At 41.5% G+C, this 19,904-nt stretch overlaps 1 protein-coding gene across 2 annotated transcripts in view; it reads left to right on the forward strand.

Annotated features, from left to right (window-relative positions):
- The window catches only part of dab2ipb (DAB2 interacting protein b), a 106,916-nt gene that overhangs the window by 12,164 nt on the left and 74,848 nt on the right, over positions 1–19,904 (forward strand). For both annotated transcript variants that reach the window (XM_083895345.1, XM_083895342.1), the window contains exons 2-3: positions 5,464–5,585; positions 14,676–14,794. In XM_083895345.1, coding sequence (XP_083751471.1) covers positions 5,464–5,585; positions 14,676–14,794 — 241 coding nt within the window. The remainder of the gene's footprint in view (positions 1–5,463; positions 5,586–14,675; positions 14,795–19,904) is intronic.

A 19,904-nucleotide genomic window follows, 5' to 3' on the forward strand; every position in this document is an offset into this window, starting at 1 on the left:
GCAACGCTATTAGTCGTTATTGTAAAGCCAGCGGTAAAGAGTGTAGATGGTGAATGTTCGCCGTCATTTGTGGGCACGTAAAAATAACTCACGATGACAACTTGCTCTTAACAACAGTTGTGAATTATCTCTATCATCACGGAGCCTCTTTGCATAGTCAGCTCCTTAAGTGATAATGAATCATAAAGCACACAACTCCAGGCAAGGTAACTAATTGTGTTTCGAAAGTCAACCGTTGTTATTGTTATTGCTGTAATTATATCTCCACTTTGGCATGACCACACCAAAAATGATTAGTTATGCAAATCAACGATCCTGTTCCCCTCCCCTCGATGATAAACTAGATGCTATCAGTCTGTTTTATAACAGTTTGTGTGACACATTACCACCTGCCCACCAAGCACACTGTGTTGTTTATCCGCTCGCCTCCTGCACGAATGAGTGATACAACCACAAATGAATCTTGTTTATCTTTGCCATAATGGCAAACTAACAAAATGTTAGAGGATCATTTGGACATTAGTTGGAGAAGCTGTGAACCTTTGATTCCTTTCTTACCCACCCTTGCCAACAGCTGGAATACTGTAAGCTGGAATATCCTGTAATGGTCTAAGGAGACGCCTTGGTCAGAAAACACTAAGCAAATATGCACTCTGACCTATATTATTGGATGGATGGATGGATGGCTAGAACAACATATGCCATAGAAACTACGTCATGTTGCTTTACACATTTGAATCAACAAGATGCAGTGTTAATAATTATTTATTATTACATGTGCAGTTAAGGCAGGCACTGCTTCCACTTATCTTATACCAACTTATAATGTCCTTATAGTGGCAGATTCTGTCGTTAAATGTTAACAGGCACACACAATTCAACCGGTGTTGGCCAGAATAGAACACATCCTATGTTGGTGCGTGCACAACATGCAAATAACTCTTTGGCCCCGTCCCATTTCTCCCCCTTAAAATTTTCACTTGGTTTGGAGTGCCCTCAACCGCAAATGCCCCTCGTTGAGGGAAGTGGCCTCCCTATGGAATTGGGACACCACTATATGCAAATTAGTGTCGTGAACGTATCGAACGTGGTAACCTACGTCACATGTTGACAATTCTACCAGTGGATCGTGCTACTATTTTCCTTCACTCTGCAGATGTGGCCGCCATCTTCGCTGAATTTGCAAAGCATCATGGGTAATTTCATCTTCCACTTCGTTTTAAGTCCGCATCAAAGCTCACTACATTTTGAGCGTCGATTATAAGGGCAAAATCGCACTCCCCCTTGCTCCCCCTCCTACACGTGAACGTGCAAAATTTAGGGTTAGGGGAGGTATTGGGACGGGGCCTTTTAGTCTACAATATAGTCCCTCATAGGCCTCCAGGGCTTTCACTGGCACTTGGCGTCAGCAACCAAGTGTGAGGAGGACAGAATCAAGAAGGATTGCTCTGTTTGTGGGTAGAGACGTGTTGCTGGATGAGTAAGGTTTAACGTGTGAGGACAAAATGAGGAAAGAGATAATAACAGAGGAGAATTCCATTTCATATGATGCAGGAGATGAAGACGCAGTGTGTGTAATACAGTGTTTACTCTGATGGAGGTTACTAAGTAAACTATTGTTATTATGAGTGCACACCGAGGGGAAAAGTTAAATTGATAATGAATGAAAAAGGCTGCAGGGTTACAGGGAACTTGTTGCAATATATATTAACAGCTGTGAGACAGACCCATCTAAATGAGAAGTGTTAACAATCTCAGACCAGCCAACACATGTAGTACAAAACGGCTCTTTGATGCTCTTCTTGAGGAGTCGGTTCAGAATTTGTGCTTTAATTTAAGTTTTATTGACTGCCAGTGCCAGATGCACTTGTTATAGCATGGGGAAGTTTGTGTTTCCAATGAGTCGGTGGAGTCGACTTGCACGCAGATGGTGAAAACGTGTGATAGCACGCACTTGCAGTTTCACTCAACAATTAGTTCACAGCTACTTGTGTAACTAAGTGTGTGAGTGTTTGTGTGTGAGAGCATCGCTGTGTGCGCTGTGTTGCAGCCAGCTGTGTTCGAGTGGGAAGATTTCCGTTAAGAAAATGAAGCGAACTGCTGGGTCAAATCCATTGTTAGTTAGCAGGAATAATTTGTGAGAAGAGGCAGACATTTATCATGGTCACGTAAAATCTCGTCGGCACGGTTTTCACCGAGAGCCGATTTAAAAGGACTAAAATGTGCATGCTGTCACGGCAGCAGATATCTGGGTGTTTGCAAGGAAATAGCAAACAAAAGTCACTTTAGATTGTTGGGCCTAATGTGTGCTTTTTAATTTAATACTATTATTATTGGCATACCACGACAGCAGACAATACAGAGCACTCTCTCCACAACATTATGACTGGTCAGAATAGCAGCCGCAATGGATGTCTCACATCACTGTGCTGCAGAATGGAGATAGACGATCATTTGTCTCCTCTGCCATCTATTATTACCCGACTTGTGCAATAATATTTGTACCTTATCCTCTAGGTTTGCTTGCACTACTGTTTAGACCAGTATTATGCTGGCTCAAATGCTGGTTATGCCTTTATTTACAGATTGCACTGCCTTTTATGTCTTTATTTACTGTCTATTTTGTGTGCTGCTGGCCAACTGAATTTCCCTACGGGGTATTAATAAAGTACGTCTTATCTTATTTTAGATTGGGATTTTCATTTGCCAACTTCTCAGCTTCCCCACAGCACAGTTGCGATCGCTAGTATTTATAAATGTCCAGTATCCAGACCTGTCAAGACTGGAGACACACGCAGAGCAACACTGTTTTATTATGTCCAGACAAACACCGGACGGATGATCTCATCCACTGTTATGTGTAATAGAGCCTGTTACGTTGGGAGGCGTTGCATACCCGAGTGATTGAATGTCGACAGTCCCCCGTAAAATAAAATGGAACGCTCATAATACGTGACATACTATTACTATTACAGAGTTGTGGGACTGTTTGTGAATAGGATTTGTTTCATAATGCAGTTTCATCCTGATTAAAGTCACACACCGCAACATGCACTAATTTCATTAGTTTCCAACTTTGCAGGCGGTTGCGGAGCTCATTTAAACGAACAAACGTGACCTCAGAGATGCAGTGACGTGGTGTGTTTAACAAAATCAGGTCGAGCTAGTCTCTCTTTTTTTAACTCTTACCCATGGTTTAGTGAAACTTGGTAGACTCGGCTTTCATCGTTGGGCTAGGATGTTGTGTTGTATTTTTCAGAAAAAAATGGACCTACCTTGTGTCTGTACCTAATATCTGATGAGAGTCTGATTATTTTATAATGCTTTATACCTCATTTATAATTCATATACATTTTTCTTGTGGGGCAGCTGTGTGGTAAAGTGGGTGTCTTCTAATGGGAAGAGGAGGCAGGGCTTACATCCCTGCCTCCTCGAGTCTACTGGCAGTGTGTTACAGTGCAACCCCAAATGTTTTTGATTGCACTCCTGGTGCTGGTCCCAGACCTGAATAAATGGAGATGGTTGCATCAGGAAGGGTGAACAAATAGTGTGGATAGAACCAATGCGCTGTGACGACTCCTGATTGGGAGCAGTATATATGTTTTTTGACGTGTGCATATATCATTATGAAAAAACATTCTCTTTGTCTGTTAATCAACTGTTACATCAATGTTTCTTAAAGGGGACATATTATGCAAAATCATCTTTATATTTGGGACCCTGGAGGTCCTATCAGTCAGCATCTTATCAGATGACTCACTCATGTTTTTGTGATCCTCCTCAGTCTAAATACAGGAGATGAAACACGCAATGTTGACTTCCACGCTCATTGGGACATTACAAGACGCTAAATTCCTGGAATTGTCTCGCGGGGCTCCACTTTGTCCGTAAAAGACGCGAGAGTACTGGCGAGGGCAACCGTATCTGAGAACCGGAAGTCCGCGAGAAGTTATATTCTTGGCTCCACAGTGCAGCACAGAGTTCTACACAAACTTCCAGCCTCAGAGGATTTACCTGTCCAGTGGATACATGTTATATATGATGGCAATGTGCCTGCTAGTGCCTGCAAATTATCACTTTTCCAAATGCTAACTGCTGTTAGCTCCCAGTAGCCTCTGTGGCTGATGTAATTTCCTGTTCCTTAAGTTTCGTTTTACTTTAGAGATACTACTAAACAGAACGTTCTGAACAGGGCTGTTTTGGCAGGGTGATTGAACTGCTGTGATGCTTCATCCTTATGGTATTTTGACCAAAGCATGTCACAGAAATGTTCATTAGGACACCAGGGAACTAGTTTAAGTTGGAGAAATATGGTATAATATGAGTCCTTCAAACAAAACTTATAATGCGGGGTTATATTAGTTCACCGACTCATGAACTGCTCTGTGGCTACACGCTTAGCAGTCAGCAGTGATGGCCATCTGAAATCTGTGGGGACTTGCTCATGTTCAACAACCCTCACATTCCTCCCCAACATGTCCAGATTTGCAGCTTCCACACCGAGTCCTCGACTGCTTTTTGCTCCTCGACATCTGCTGCTGCAAACGTGCACAAACACAAACACACCAGATAGAAAAGATAACGTTCAGATCGAGTCTGGTAAACAGGAGGAGGATGAGAAAACGAGGAACTCGAAGCAACATCCTCTTACATAGTTAAAGGGCAAATTTGTGGAGGAATCAATAATACGACTCAGTCCCTTGAGAACTGCTTAAAAGGAATTGAATCAGATATCAATGCATACATTTTCAGTCTTATGAAATATGTACCTTACACTGCAGTATGAAACTTTGAACTACCTAAACTGAGGTTTGGAATTACTGTGTAAGAAATAAGTGTTCAAAAACGTGTTTGGGTGTAAAGGTCTGAAACGGTATACCATCTGTGTAGCTCAGTCTGAGGTTGTCTCGGTTCTCTTGTGTGTTTCTTCCGATTAAATTGGGGCAGAGAGAGATCAAGGATACAGGAAGAGGAATTTTAAATTTGGTCACAAAGGATATGCAGCTCTCTGCTGCCAAACTATTTCACCAGTTCAAGAAATAGCGGCTTCTCAGAACCGAGTTTGTTTTCCTCTTCTCCTTTTCACCAGCATCTGATCTTAACAACTAATCTTAGTATCTGAAACCAGCTAATCGCCTTGTTCTTTTGTAAAATACACCGGCCCAACTTAATGACTGTTTTTGTGTGGATTAAAAACAAGATTAAAGTTGTTAATGAATACGCCTCAATGTTACTTAAAGCTCGCCCTCTTTTCTTATCGTAACACTGAGGTTATCGACTCCTGGTTTCACTCTCGCAGGAAACGGACAGAAAATAAAGCTGTATCGATGCCCACTAATTCACCGACTAATTCTAACGATTGTATTTCCCAACATATAGGCCGACGTGTTAAACATTGAACAGTTTATTTCCTGCAATGCAAAGAACATTATCCCTTATGTCGTGGTCTCTCTCTGTTTGCAGAGTCTCCTCCGGAGAGGACGGGGCGCCGACGCAGCATGCCCGGCAGCTCGTCAGACAAGGCTGCACCCGCTATGGAGGCGACGTCCACTGCTGCGACACCTTTCAGAGTCACCATGAGTACTGTAAGTGTGTTTTTTTTTTTTTTACGAGCCATTTATGCCTTTTGTATTTGTTATACTCTGTACTAATCAGTTTGCCCGAAGACAACAGTGTGGGCCTAGGGAATTACATTTTTTATTACATCCTATGTGGGCCATACTAAGTTATTGAATACATACATCACAGTGAGCTCTCTGATGCAATGGTTTCGACCTGCTTCTCTGAAGTGTGGCGGTGATAATCTTCATCACTAGCAGTTCAAAGTTGCGTGTTAGCCTGTCTGTGACCATCCTGTCGTCGCAGACGGGATTTGGATTGCACGCTTCTAAGTTTGAGGTATTGAGATAATTAAAAAACTATGGACTGGCGATCTGTCCATATAGTGTGACCCCACCTTTCGCCCTATGTCAACGTGTCCGAGATATCTTTCACTTTTGATATCTGACAGTTATTCAACCGTTTAGGAGTTACAGTAATGAGAAACTGATGTCGCAAACGTGTGGCCTCTTAGAAATAAAAGTGCTAAGTAGAACCATATAAGGTTCTTCTGCTTGTCCTCATAGGAGAACCCTTTTTGGCTCTGGGTAGAAAGTTTTTATAAAGGTTTCACCTGGAACCCTTTGGGAGGGGTCCACCAAGAACCCTTTTAAAACCTTTTATTCGGGATAGGGGTTTTAAAGGGTCCTCTGCATCAAAATGATTGTTACTGGAACCATTAGTTCTTCGGGAAAGGGTTTTTCAGAAGCAAATGGTTCCAGGTATAGTGCCTCAGCCCTTGTAGAAGGACCCTTTTGGAACCCTTATTTCTAAGAGTGTAATAACAAGTTTATGGGCGCTATCAAAGCTCTATTTCTCTGCTTTCTGGTATCCATCAGTCTGTCTTCTAATGCTTTATCCTCCACATGAGGGTCGTGGTGGGTGCTGTGCCAATCTCAGCTGGCTAAAGGCAGGGTAAACACTGGTCAGATCGCCAGTCCATAGTTTTTTCGAATTTTCGACATATCCCAAACAGTCTAGGAGTTGTGGTAATGAGAAGTATTCATGCCAAATCACCTCTCCTCTCCTCTGCTTTGGTAGTTCCACACATGGTTTGCAAAGACAGTAACTCCTTCCTCCTATAAAACACTCACCCATGCCTTAGGGGGCTGCTCGTACCGGATAAATGTTTACAGAAGTCTGGTCTGGCACCCAGATGGACCCGTGCCAGTATGAAACTCATTTACTTCAAATATTGGAATGGGGCCCTTTGATGTTTGATATTCGCACGTCACACGTCTACACATCCCAGGCTGAGCAATCAGCTTACCATTCCCCCTCTGACTTTTTTTTTTTTTTTACATCCTCTGTGATTTTTCATCGAATTTCACACTGAATAACATTCACATGCTTCATGCACACTTCCACTCCTGTCACTTACTCATCCTCTCTCTCTCTCTCTCTCTCTCGCTCAGTGGTTTTAATTCTTTCTGCCATGTTTAATTCAACAGATAAACAGACAGTTAATGAAGCAAAAAAAAACAAAGGGAAAAACTGCCATGAGTCATCAATTTAAATCTAATTAGCAATTAGGCGTGCATATTTCCATAAATAAATAATGAGCGGGGAGATGACAACCCGCAGGTGAACTGTAAACAGCCGACTTTAGGCCAGCTGGGCCACAAGCACTTAGCACTCAGTCACTCATATACCATCCTCTTCTGCCCTCGTAACTGTTAAGCAAATACATTACAAGGCCAAGATAATGGTTAGTTTCCCTAAAACCTTGAGATTTTGCTCCTATTTTGTCCTGTTTTCAATTCTTCTCGTCAGTGAAGTCACTGCACTTTTCTTTTTTCTTTTTTTTTATATGTCGGCGACCTTGAGTGTCTTGAAAGGCGCCTTAAATATAATGCATTATTATTATTATTATTATTATTATTATGTCCATGAATGAATGAGTCGATGCAGAGATGTAATAAGAAAAGGAGAATGGAGTGCTTGTAGGAGATAGGAAGGGGTCAGATGGAAGGGTTAAATATTGATTAAGTGTCTCTTAAGCAGCTCCTTGTATTCTTCAGGACAGAGAGAGAAGAAGAAGAAGAGGACAACTGCAGCCCCCGTCTCAATCACATGACCACTTAATTTACTCGTCTGGGCTTATTGCTAAGCAGCAGTGACTGGTGTCTTCATTTACAAAAAAAGAAAGGCTCCCTCAGCTTTTGTCCTGCACATTTCCTCATGCTGCCTCCCTCTGGCCTGTGATGGTATCACCGCAAACTAAATTGACCAACTTGGAGAGCAAATGAAGTTTGGATGGAATTATCTGCTCAGGTAGATAATGGTAGATAACAATAAGAACAGCGTGAACAAATACAAATAAAATATGTAAATAAATGGAGAGAGGAATAGAATACAGGCCTGCACTGTTAAAACAAACTTGTGCTTAGGAATGAAAGTTTACCTACTGCCAAAAGAAAAACACTCAACTCACAAATGTACTCTTCCAATTACTTAAAGAAGCAGTTTAGATATTTTAGTTAAATTAAAAACAACTGCTATCTTAAGTCAAGTTTATGTTGTTTTAAGTAGCTTTATACTTTGACGTTTTCCTTATCAGTCATATTACTCAACATGAATGAGATAAATCTTACTTGTTAGCACAGCATGATAATGATATATATATATATATATAATATTGCATCATGATGTCACACATATACTTAATAATACTATTTGTGATGCAAAATCCTTTATTTTTAATGACATAAATAATAGTGTGGACAACTGTAATTAAAATTCGTACCAGGAGCTGTTTCGGCCACTGCCATTCGTCGCTCGGCCCCTAACAATTATATATGTAATTGAATGTTGTGTATGTTACATTTAATAATGGGATAATTATGACCAAATGTCTTATTATTACTGTTATAAAAACATTGCGAGCAAACGTATATCATATTCTATCACCTCGCTGGCAGCTGTGCCTCAGCTACACACTGTGTTTAAAAGACGGTGAGGTCGTGGGCCATGTTTTCATGATAACATGACATTAAGTGCGGGGGCCGCATGTAATCGATTGGGGTGCTGCATGTGGCCCCCAGGCTGCCAGTTTGAAACCCCTGCTTTAATAGCTCTTGGGGTGAGGGTGCCATCTTCTCTGATGGGACACTTTATCTTTCATTTTTTTTAATCTCCAATGCATAACTGGTCATTTTAACTTTTGAACACTTAACTATTAGCGTTCAATTTTCAAACCTTGTCATGATAAGTGGTGTTCAGAAATGAGAAATGATTTCAGATTGCTTAAAGCGGGTATCTTATTTAAAAAAAAAAAAAAAAAAAAAAAAAAAGTATGATGAAGCCAGGCAATCGTATTCTCCTCCTTCATCTCTCACATTTAGCAGTGACAAACCAGCCCTCACTTTTCTCCCCGCAGTGAAAAGAGTTGTCATGACATCTAAAGTGCTCCTCCTAGGCCTTGAGCTAAATCTGTCAAAATGGTTTTCTCTCATGTACTTTGCACACTGCGTCTGCACACACACACACAAACACACCTATGAGTGCACCCTTTGGTGCTACTCAAAAACAATTCTGCACCAGCAGGCATGGACAAAAAAAAAAAAAAAAAAAAAAAACTCTCTCTAAAGCCTATTCTTCAACAACTGGTTAAAAAATAGATGATTGCATACATTAAATACAAGAGTCGCTCTTCTGTAGTCTCTCTTTTAGGTACTTAAATCAAGAGCTGTATCAAACCATATCTTAATCTGACAGGTTTGTGTTTTCCTTGCTGCACAACAGCTTCATGGATTGATTCTCAATCATGACTCGGGTCTTTATCCAATCTCTCCATGTCTCTCTCCTCCCTAACCCCCCTCTCCTCTCAGATAATAGCAGGGGGTCTAATTGGACAGGTATGTGATGTCTCTTGTTTTCATCAGGTTGTGCTCGAGGAGGACAAGAGAGGTTGATGGTGGAAGCGGGGAACACCCTGCTGATTGTCCAGGCACACAGATTCTATCTGCACCCATTAAGGAAGACTGGAACTGCAAAGCCAAGGGAATAGAATTAAGCTGTTGCAAGCATTTGCTTTAATTTCAAGAGGGGAGGGGGGGGGGCAAGACATCTAAAAAAGCACAGCGATAAAATTGAGCTGTCCGCTTAGTGCTGATTTAATGGGCTTGGACAGGCTAAGATTACAATCAGGTATCTAAGGCCATTATACAGCGCGTACACACACATACACACACACACACAGCATGTGGTAACACTGTAAACAGGGTAATATTTCCCCTCAGAGTCATTACGACAAGCCAGAAGTGAACCGTCGGTGACAACCAGGTTTTTCCTCCTCCTCAAGAAGATGCCTGTTGAATCAGATTATTCCGTCTCCTCCTTCCTTTAATTAGCTGTCAAGCCGTAAGACGTGTGGAATAATTAATGAGCTTATTCATATTCACAATAACACGGGACACTGTACATGTCCCGTCCCCTGTCAGGTTGGCTGTAATAGCCTTGTCGGACGGCACCGTGTACGATTATCAATATCGGTCTGATGTGGGTCAAAATGACTGTGTTGGATATCGGAAAAAAAAAATGATTGAGTTTCCAAAAATCCTTAATATGTATGTATGTGGTTATTGTTATCTATAAAAATCGGTATTGGAAAAAAGTTGCATCAGGCAAAATGAAATGTACATTGTAGCAAAATCTAAAACACTGTTTATGTCCTAGTTTCTTCATATCTAATTATTGTATGCATATTTACTATTAGTGCTATTTAACCAAGCTTCACTGGAAGTCTGACTCCCATACAATAATGTGATGAAAAATGTGTCTTTAGGTGTCAACTTTGATTGTATATAGCAAAATCACCATGTTGCTTTAAGGCAGTGGTCTTAAGCTTGCGGCCTGGGCCCTCCAATGCGGCCCTCCAATCGATTTCATGTGGCCCTTAGTAAAGTATTCCAAGTTATGAGTTTTTATTTCATTTTACATCATAAATTCATTTATTGTGTATTAAATATTGTTGCAACACCTTTATTTTGAAATTCTCCTATCCAATCCAACTTTATTTGTAAAGCACTTTAAAACGACCACAATGGACCAAAGTGCTGTATGGAATAATAGATAAAAGACACACGAGACAATAAAATACACAATGAAAAAAGGAATCAAAATGACATAGTGTTATACAGTTATTATACTGAACAGTTTCTTTTTCCCAGAAAAGTTGGGAAACTGACCAGACCGGGGTCATTTGAGTTTTCGACCCCTGATTTAACATGCAGAAAGATGGAGAATGCAGAGAGGTCCATCTTTGCCAGAACGTCAGCCTTCACTGCAACTGTTGCTGACGAGAACGGTTCAGGATTTAAACCACTGGGGAGGGAACATGCTTCATTCCACCTGGGATGGTATTATTTTCAGTCCTAGTTTGATTTTCTCTGTGCACCTGGTGCTATGGTCTGCTGATCCTTGATCCGCTGACATCCTTGTCGCTCGTTTGCTGCAGTTTTTTTTTTCTCCTGCATTTCATTGTGCTTGTACTTTCTCCATCAGCACACATCTATCGCCACACTCTGCTCCACTTTTTTCACACAGGTGCTCACTGTAATTTATTCAATGTTTCTGACTGATCTCATGTCCACTTCTATTCTCAGATTTCCATATCTGCCTCCCTCCATTTTTTTTTATCAGTCATGATGTAGGAATAGGTGATCAAGGCACATTAAAAGTTAACGTTTTGTGCCATGCTCACCGTGAGTCATACCTCCCGTGGAGTTTAATGTGCTGTTAATATAGGCATCAGTCATAATGACTGACTTTAAGTGGGGGAATTGGCTGTTCATATGCGCTGACCTTCACTCTGCCGGAAAGAGCTTTGACAGGCACACGGAATATTTAAAGATTGCTGTTCACATGCACAGGTAGGCTGCACAATACATACAAAATAATCACAAGAATTCAGGCTTCTGTACCTTTTCTGTCTTCTCTCTCTCTCTCTTTTCCCATTCCACTCTTTAAAGTCCATCCATCAGGGGAAGGAGAGGGAAAGAAAAAAAAAAAACAACACAGAATGAGCAGCCAGTAATCAGTCCACCTCGCCTACAGGGACACATTTCTGTGAACAGGAAAAAAAAAAGAGAAGCATTTTAATTTGTTAGCTGTGAATATGCCAACAACAGCAGGCACACGGATTCTCCAGGGGCAAAAGGGAAGAGGCAAGGAATTACCATGAATTTGAAGGGGATTTGTGAGTGATGAAATCAGGAAATGAGAAAAGGTGTGTGTGTGTGGAGTACATGCAATTTTTAGTATTTCATTGCCATCCAAAATCTGCCGTCTCTCCGTCACGTAGCTGAAATAGCTAATGGGATGTATGGTGCTGATAAATACAGTCTATTGTTTTTAAATGGCTAAGAGAGGGATTGATGCGTTTAAGATGGTAACACAGGCCTTACCTAATAAAGGAAATATCTTTATTGTGCCATTACAAGAGGAAACCCACACAGACACAGGGAGAACATGCAAACTCTACGCAGAAAGGCAGGGGTGTCCAAACTTGTTCTAATGAGGGCCAAATTTGATAATGTAAAGATTTCCAGGGGGCCAATGGTCCCTTTTAGACTTTTTTAACAGTAAAATGTACACACAAAAGCACCGTTTTATAATAATCTTATTGTCCTTGTCACAATTATCATCTTAGATTTGGAGATGTAACCAAATCTAAGCCATGCAGGAGTGAACAAATGAAACAATTCTGCATTTCTTTCCCATCTGGAGTCAGATATCATAATAATAACATAATAAGATAACGTGATTGAGGCCGATTTTCTGCAGTGGGCTGTACAAAATCTGACCGAGGGCCGTGATTGGAACCCGGGCCGGACTTTGGACATGCCTGCTGTAAGGCAACGGTGTTAACTGCTAACCACTAAGCCACAATGCCGCAGACAATCGGCAAAATTGTCCTAAAATCAGATTACTATCAAGTATACAATACTCACTACGCAGTAGTAGCACATACACCGTTAATTTGTTTTAATGGCAAGATATGAGTTTAGTTTTTACAGAAACAAACCGTCCACAGATACAATTATACATCCGCTTCTACAGTTCATGTAACTTCGGTAATGATAGAGGATGAATTCCGACATTTTCCCTCAAGCTGTCTCACAGATGTAATAAATAGCTCCTCCATTTCTTTGAGTCTGCGTTGTGTGAAAGTGGTAAATATGACACCCTTAAAAATCAGCCTTTTTTGTTTGTTTGTGTGAATTTTAAAAAGTTACTCAAGTATTCGTATAAAAAGACACTTGAATCCTTTGAAAAAGAAGAGAAAAGATTTCCTCATCACTAATGAAACACAGGTCCAGTCGCCTACAGCTAACGACATCGTCCGGGACTATGACCTGGATGACCGAGAACTTTCACAGACACTAATGAAACTGACCCAACATGACTGGTGTGAACTTAGACATACTGACATTAGTGAGTCTTTGTTGCGTTCTTGATGTCGGGCGTCATTCATTTGTAGATGCTACGGTGGCTCCGCTGTGATCAGATTGTAGGCTGCCTGGAAACGTACTCTCTAATTAGACCCTTGTTGCCTCGGGCGACCTCTTCCTATTGTAGGTGGTAATTATACAGGTGTGATAATGTCCTCACAAACTATGGAGCAAAGTGTTTTGCTTGTCACCACCTTTTGAAAAGTACAGTGTACATGTATGAAGTCGAGTACAATTCTCAGAAATAGTCAAATAATTCTCAACAGGAAGGAGTCTTCCCCTCGCCTGAATGTCCTGGACATTTTTTCCCACTATTGTGAATGCGTCTGACGCCGACAGTCGTCTGCTGCGTTCTACGTGAATGGAAAACTCCAGCAAACGTCTGGACCACAATTTTCTCCATATTTTACATAGTTCATATCAACTTTTATAACTAAAAGTAAAATGAGTCTTCAAATCAGCCTCTAATCTTAGAAATAAAAGTGCTAAGTAGAACCATATGAGGTTCTTCGGCTTATCCTCATAGGAGAACCCTTTTTGGCTCCAGGTAGAACCTTTTTATAAAGGTTCCTCCTGGAACCCTTTTGGAGGGTTCCATCAAGAACCCTTTTAAATCCCTTTATTCAGGAAAGGGGTTTTAAAGGGTTGTCTGGATCAAAATGGTTCTTACTGGAACCATTAATGTTACCAAGAACCCTTGAAAAATCCTTTCTCTGGAAAAGGGTTTTTCAGAAGCAAATGGTTCCAGATAGAACCTCAGCCCTTGTAGAAGGACCCTTTTGGAACCCTTATTTCTAATAGTGTATGTTCGAAAAAAAATAGATTAATCAGAGCCTGAGCAATAATCTGCAATGTCATTTTTTCTTCTACATTCCACCCCACCGTCAGCTTATGTCATCTGTATTCAGAGTCCTTCTTTTCTGTTCCCTATCTTATACCCAGCATTAAAAAAAAAAAAGAAATAGGATCAGGTCTTTGTGTTTAAAAAAACTTGCAGCATCCTGTGATTTCTGCACCACATCTCATTTGTTGATATGCTCTCGTTCTTAATACCGACCGGCAGTTGCCATGGTGATAGTGAGGTGCTTGGGGGGGGGAGTGCGATTGCAGATGTTAGAAGGAATAAACACACGGACTCGCACAAAGAGAGGGAAAATGAGCAAACTAATAAAAGGGGGTGTATTAGTTTGCGGAAAATAATTACAAAACATTGTGCTGGTACATCAGGAATCAGAAAATACAGATAAATAAGCTGTGTGGAAAAAAACACTACACTGGATCCAAAAAGTTATTATACCAGCTTTTTATGATCTTTGAGAATGTCCTCAAGGTCTTGTATGTGAACATGCTTGCCGTTGTGCTCCGTGTCCGACCTTGTCCCGACCTTTCCGCCAAAACATCACTCTCGCGTATGATATGAAAATCGATACTCATTTGTTTCTACTTTTAAGTACTCACGACCTTGGGCCTCGACGAAACCAGCAGACGCGCCCACATAAATGTTGCCGTTAATATATTCTGTCCTGCTGCCAAGTGGGAGCTCTGTGACTGACATCGCTGAGACTCCCGACACAAACCTGCAATGACACTGTCATATTGACTGTCTCCGTCTCTCTCCATCAGGGATTTCTAAGTCGACGGCTGAAGGGCTCGATAAAGCGTACAAAGAGTCAACCCAAACTTGACCGGAACTCCAGCTTCAGACACATCCTTCCTGGCTTCAGGAGTGTGGACAATGACAGGTTGGTGTTTTGTGTGTTTGTTGTTTTTTTTGCTGTACTCGAGTATGTTTTTTTTGTTCCTGGTTACTCAGGTCACAGTTGACATTTTTGTGTTGCGTTGTCACTACATTGTGGGGAGAAAAAAAAAAAAAACCCTCTCCAGTCTGTCACTTCTAATGTGCCTCGCTCTCGCTGTGATTCTCGGCGAAGTACACGACGAGAGTCCTCTCCTCGGTTCTGTCGTGGCGCGTTTGCTTTGTGTTAGAGTTGTGATGTTCAACTCATGTCTCTGCAACAAGGTTATAGCCTATGCTGAGGAGTATATTTTTTGTGCAGGCAATAGAAATCATGTTAACCCAGGTCACAACAGAACATTTCCTCGTTCAGGGAATAAAACTTTCATTACACTGTCGAAAAGTTACATGGTTGATGAAGTGCGAATAGAAAAAATATTTTCTCACTGAGCAAATGTTTAAAAATATTTTTTGAAAGCAACAGCACAAATCCCAGAATACCCTCAAAAGGCTAAGCTGTGTAGATCAGAGACAAGTGGTAATGAAAGACTAGTGCACTTATGCAGGGAACTTAGTTTCTTTGGCTCAGAAACCACAAAGTCTTGTTCTGGATATATCAGGACTATTGTTGCAAACATATCACACTGTATGAGTTACGAAGGATTTAGACTTAAATGGATTAGTCTATTTACTTATGCACATGCATATGAGGTACACACAACATCTAATAAAGTGGCTATATGGTCTTCTTCTGCTGTAGCACCATTGCCTTCAATGTGTTGTGAGATTTTCTCATGGATACCTTGGACAAAACAAGTGTTCCCTCTGGCATCAACAAAGCATTTTTGTCCAGAGAACTGCACCTCGCTGGATATTTTTGCCTGAAAAATCCCAGGCGATCAGCAGTTTGTGAAATATTCAGACCAGCCCGTCTGGCACCAGCAGCCACGCCACGTTCAAACTCCCTTAAATCACCTTTCTTCCCCATATCTGATGCTCGATTTGAACTTCTGCTGCCATGCGATTGGCTGATATTTCTAACAGTTGAACAGTGACCAGTGAGTGTGGCTTTCTGTTTGCATCAGAATCAGGTTTTGTCTGTTTGTCTGTCTGTCTCTGTGTCTGTGACGGGCATATCTCGCTGACCGTTAGTCAGATCGCCCTAAGATTTTGTGGGTTGAGCATGGCCCGATGGTGTGCAACCTTGATTTTCGTGATTTATCACGCTACACCAGACAGGCAGTGGCTCATCAGCAGTAGCTGCGCTGTCTGGAGCGGGGAGGTGGGAGTGAAGAGGCTGTCCTCACGGTGGGTGAGACATTTTCACACGGTTCACCGCAGAACATGGTGTTAAACTGAACAAAGTACGAAGTCGGTGTCCATTCACCAATACGCAGGCACATTTGTTTTTTCATTAGCATGCTACTACTTTGCGGCTCACTTGGCGAACCTGTTTCCAAAGGTAAGCTAGCGAGGCTACAATTAGCATTAGCGTAGGCATAACATAATACGAAGACTGTGCATTCTCATTGGGCACAACGCAAATGTTTTCATTTTCAATTGGCATTAGCGTAGCTAGCTGTTTTGTGACCAAATCTTACTAATGAGTTTTTGTGACTAGCATGTAAAATGAAGTCACGGTAGTTTCACGCGGCCGTGCTATGATGACTCCGCCCACGTTGAGGAGGTAATATAGTAATGGAAAACCATAACAAACCGTGTAGTAGGGCCTGTGTACTGTAAAAGCAGCATAAATCTTAACTCAAGCAAAATACCTTTCTGATATAGTCAAAAGAAAATGGTGGTGATGAAAATGCATTTAACATTCAATAACCTGCCTTGTTTCTTTCTGTTCCTTGCCATCTTTAGCCTCAGAGTCTGGGTTTGATCTTTAGCTCACACCACCACTAATGTGGTGGTGTTTAGCTTCAGGCTGTGATAATTGCCAGTGTCTGAGAACTTCTTCTAATTTCCTCAGGAACTCAACTGCTTGGCAAATATTTGTCCTCACCCAAAGGTGACACTTCGAATTCCGGCACCACTTTTCTACCTGTAACTGAGCCGCCAGCTTCCTCTGGGTTTTTGATGGTCGTTCCATACATCAATAAAGGCTATCATTCCTCCAGACCTGTCATTGCTGCAGCTGGAGAAAAGCCAAGGTGTCCATCTGTGGGTTTTAATTAATAGAAGTGCTGCATTTGAAGAGAGCATTTTTTTCGTTTCAAATCCTAGAGCCGAGTGGCTGCGTCTCTTTTTTTGTGCTTTTAATGAGGCATTAACGCCACTGTCAGACCATCACAAGGGAACACTAGCAATTGTTCTGTGTGGAACATGGTGAGCTGTTCCCCTGCAGTCGGACAAAATGAGCTCACACCACTTCGTCTTTGCCCCGCTGTCTATTCTCATTCTCTTCCTCATTTCTACATTTTGTTATATACCGTAGCGTCTCTCTTTCGAACTTCCCTTCTTTCTCCAAATTACAAACTCATCAATCTCCAATTTTAGCCCTTCGTGTCTTCATATTCCAAACACGGTACGGTTTCCTAAAACTATCAGCGTTTATTTTCTGATAAAACAGCTCGTGGAAGGTGGCAAATATTTGACAGGAAATTGGAATGTCCAGAGGGGGTGGCTTATCTCACCTGGTTCAACGCAGAAACGCAGACACTACACACACACATCGCTTGATTTGAATGAAATGATCTTGATTCACACGCAGGAGAAGAGCAATGCCACTGCTTTCTCTTGCGCACACACACCTCGGTGTATGTGCATGAAAAGGATGCAGAATGTGCTGAGATAGGTGTCAGTGATGCTTCCTGACAGCCTTGCGAGCAGTTTCCCCCACAGGGCAGAAAACACTGCAGCATGCAGATGACAGGCTTGGGAACTGGCAGAGGAGGGAGGAGAAGATGAGGAGTCAAAGTAGAGATGAATAGGAGGAGGGGAAGGAATTTGATATCCCCGAAAACTCCCGAGTGTGCAGATGGTCGGCCTCGAATGTGAGAGATGCCGCCCAAACGGAGAACAATTTACATCTCTATCACTGGTGGCTGATGTGTCTCATTGTACATAATATGGTATAACAGCTGTGGAGATCTCAGTTGTGTACATGAGGCGGATTACTTAGTCATATTTTAATGACCTGCTAGATTAAATATTAATGAGAATTTCTTTTGTAACAATAGCTTGGATATTCAGCATCATGTGGAGTGTTTGTGTTTGCTGTGATGACATTGTTAGGCCCTGTAGCCTCAGGTGGTCTCAGGAGACGAGAGCTGCAGATGAGAAGCAGCTGGACTCTTAACATGACATGTTCATCTGTGTTAATTAAGCGGCCGGACGCTGACTGAGCACTCTTTATCTTTAGCAGAGCAGAAACAGGCCACGCTCACATACTGTAAATGTCTGTGTGTGTTTTTCCCCACTGTACTGGAAGGTTTTCACCATGGCAGTAAATGTTTATTTGCATGTCAGAGTCAGTTGAATAATCCTTCAAGCATCACCGCTCAAATGTGTGTTTGCATGACTGCAGGGCTAAAACTGTGTTTTTAAAATACATGCAGAGGTTGAAAGAGTACTGAAATGTTCTACTTTAAGGTCCTATATTATGCAAAATCAATGTTTTAATCATTTAAATCCTTATATTTGGGACTCTGGAGGCCCTATCAGTCGGCAAAGTGTGAAAAAAGATGACTCGCTCATGTTTTTGTGATCCTCCTCAGTCTAAGTACAGGAGATGAAACGCGCGATGTTGACTTCCGCGCTTACTGGGACGTCACAACGCGCTAAATTCCTGGAATTGTTGTCTCGCGGAGCTCCGATTTGTCCGTAAAACACGGGAGAGTGCTGGCGAGGGCAACGGTATCCGAAAACCGGAAGTCGGCGAAAAGTTCTATTCTTGGCTCCACAGTCAAAAAGGCCTACGCACTCTGTACATGCCGTTCCCACCCCGAGGCTTTGACAGGTGTATTTTGTTTTACTGTTGAGCACATTCCCTGCTATTGTTTGTACACTTGGATACAGGGACAGCAGTCTAATTAAATCAGCTAATGATGAAATGAGGCAGAAACTGCAGTATTTGGTCGTTTTGGTTCACATTTGTAGCTTTTATTTATACGTTCTTTATCTGTGATTTGTTGTTGCAAATATGGGTTATTGTGTTCTTTTACATTTGTTTCATTCTAATCAAGTTTCTCCATGCAACCGGTCTCTCATTGTTAAGTGCACTGACCTGATAATGTCCTTTACTTTGTACGCATCTTGTTGCTTCCTGTGCTCTGATCCGCTCTTTGTGTTATCGCTATCTCTCAGAGATAATCTGTGCCTCACCAGCTCCTGCTCTGTTATCTGATCTGCACACTAACCTTGCCCGATGAATATGACAATGGCTGCAATGTGTGACCTTATGGATTCTGAGCCAACTGCTGTGTTGATCAGTCATGAAATATGCCGTTGGTTTCATTTTATTTTTTCGGTGAGCACACTATCACTTTTTTAGATTATTTTAGTTCAAGAAGGCACTGTTTTATTTAATTTTTTTATTTGCAGTTTACATTATAAGGCTCGGGTCATTCTTTCTGATCTGAGCTTGCATATCCACACATTTCTGCAATGATCTTGCAAAATCTTAGACCTCAACTTGTTCCCTGGAGATGAGGCTGTGCCTCATTAGAACCAGGATTTGGTCTCCATGATGACAACCGAGCAAGGTCAGTCTTTATGCCATGTAAGATCCTAGCGAGGTATCAAATACAAGCACACACACACACACACAAATGCGGAAGCCCCTGCAGCTTCCCTGAAAGAACATAAGTCATGAATGACATCATTGCTAATAACTGTACTCGGCTTCCATTTTCCTCTTTTCTCCTGTGTAATGGGACTACTTGTCTGGTTGTTGTGGCTATGGACAAATATGTTAATGATTGTGTTTGTAATTGTATGCTTACGTGTGTGTGTGTGACTTTGTGGGGAAATTGCTTTTTCCGGGTTAAGACCAGGTTTTAGGGTTAAAGTTAATCATGGTTAAGGGAAGGGTGTGGGGTTAATGTCAATGACGTGACCTCACTAAGATATAAAAACAAAAAAAAAGTATTTGTGTGTGTGTGTGTGTG

This window comes from Microchirus variegatus (assembly GCF_963457635.1).
Source record: "Microchirus variegatus genome assembly, chromosome: 1".
In the NCBI taxonomy this organism is placed as follows: Eukaryota; Metazoa; Chordata; class Actinopteri; order Pleuronectiformes; family Soleidae; genus Microchirus; species Microchirus variegatus.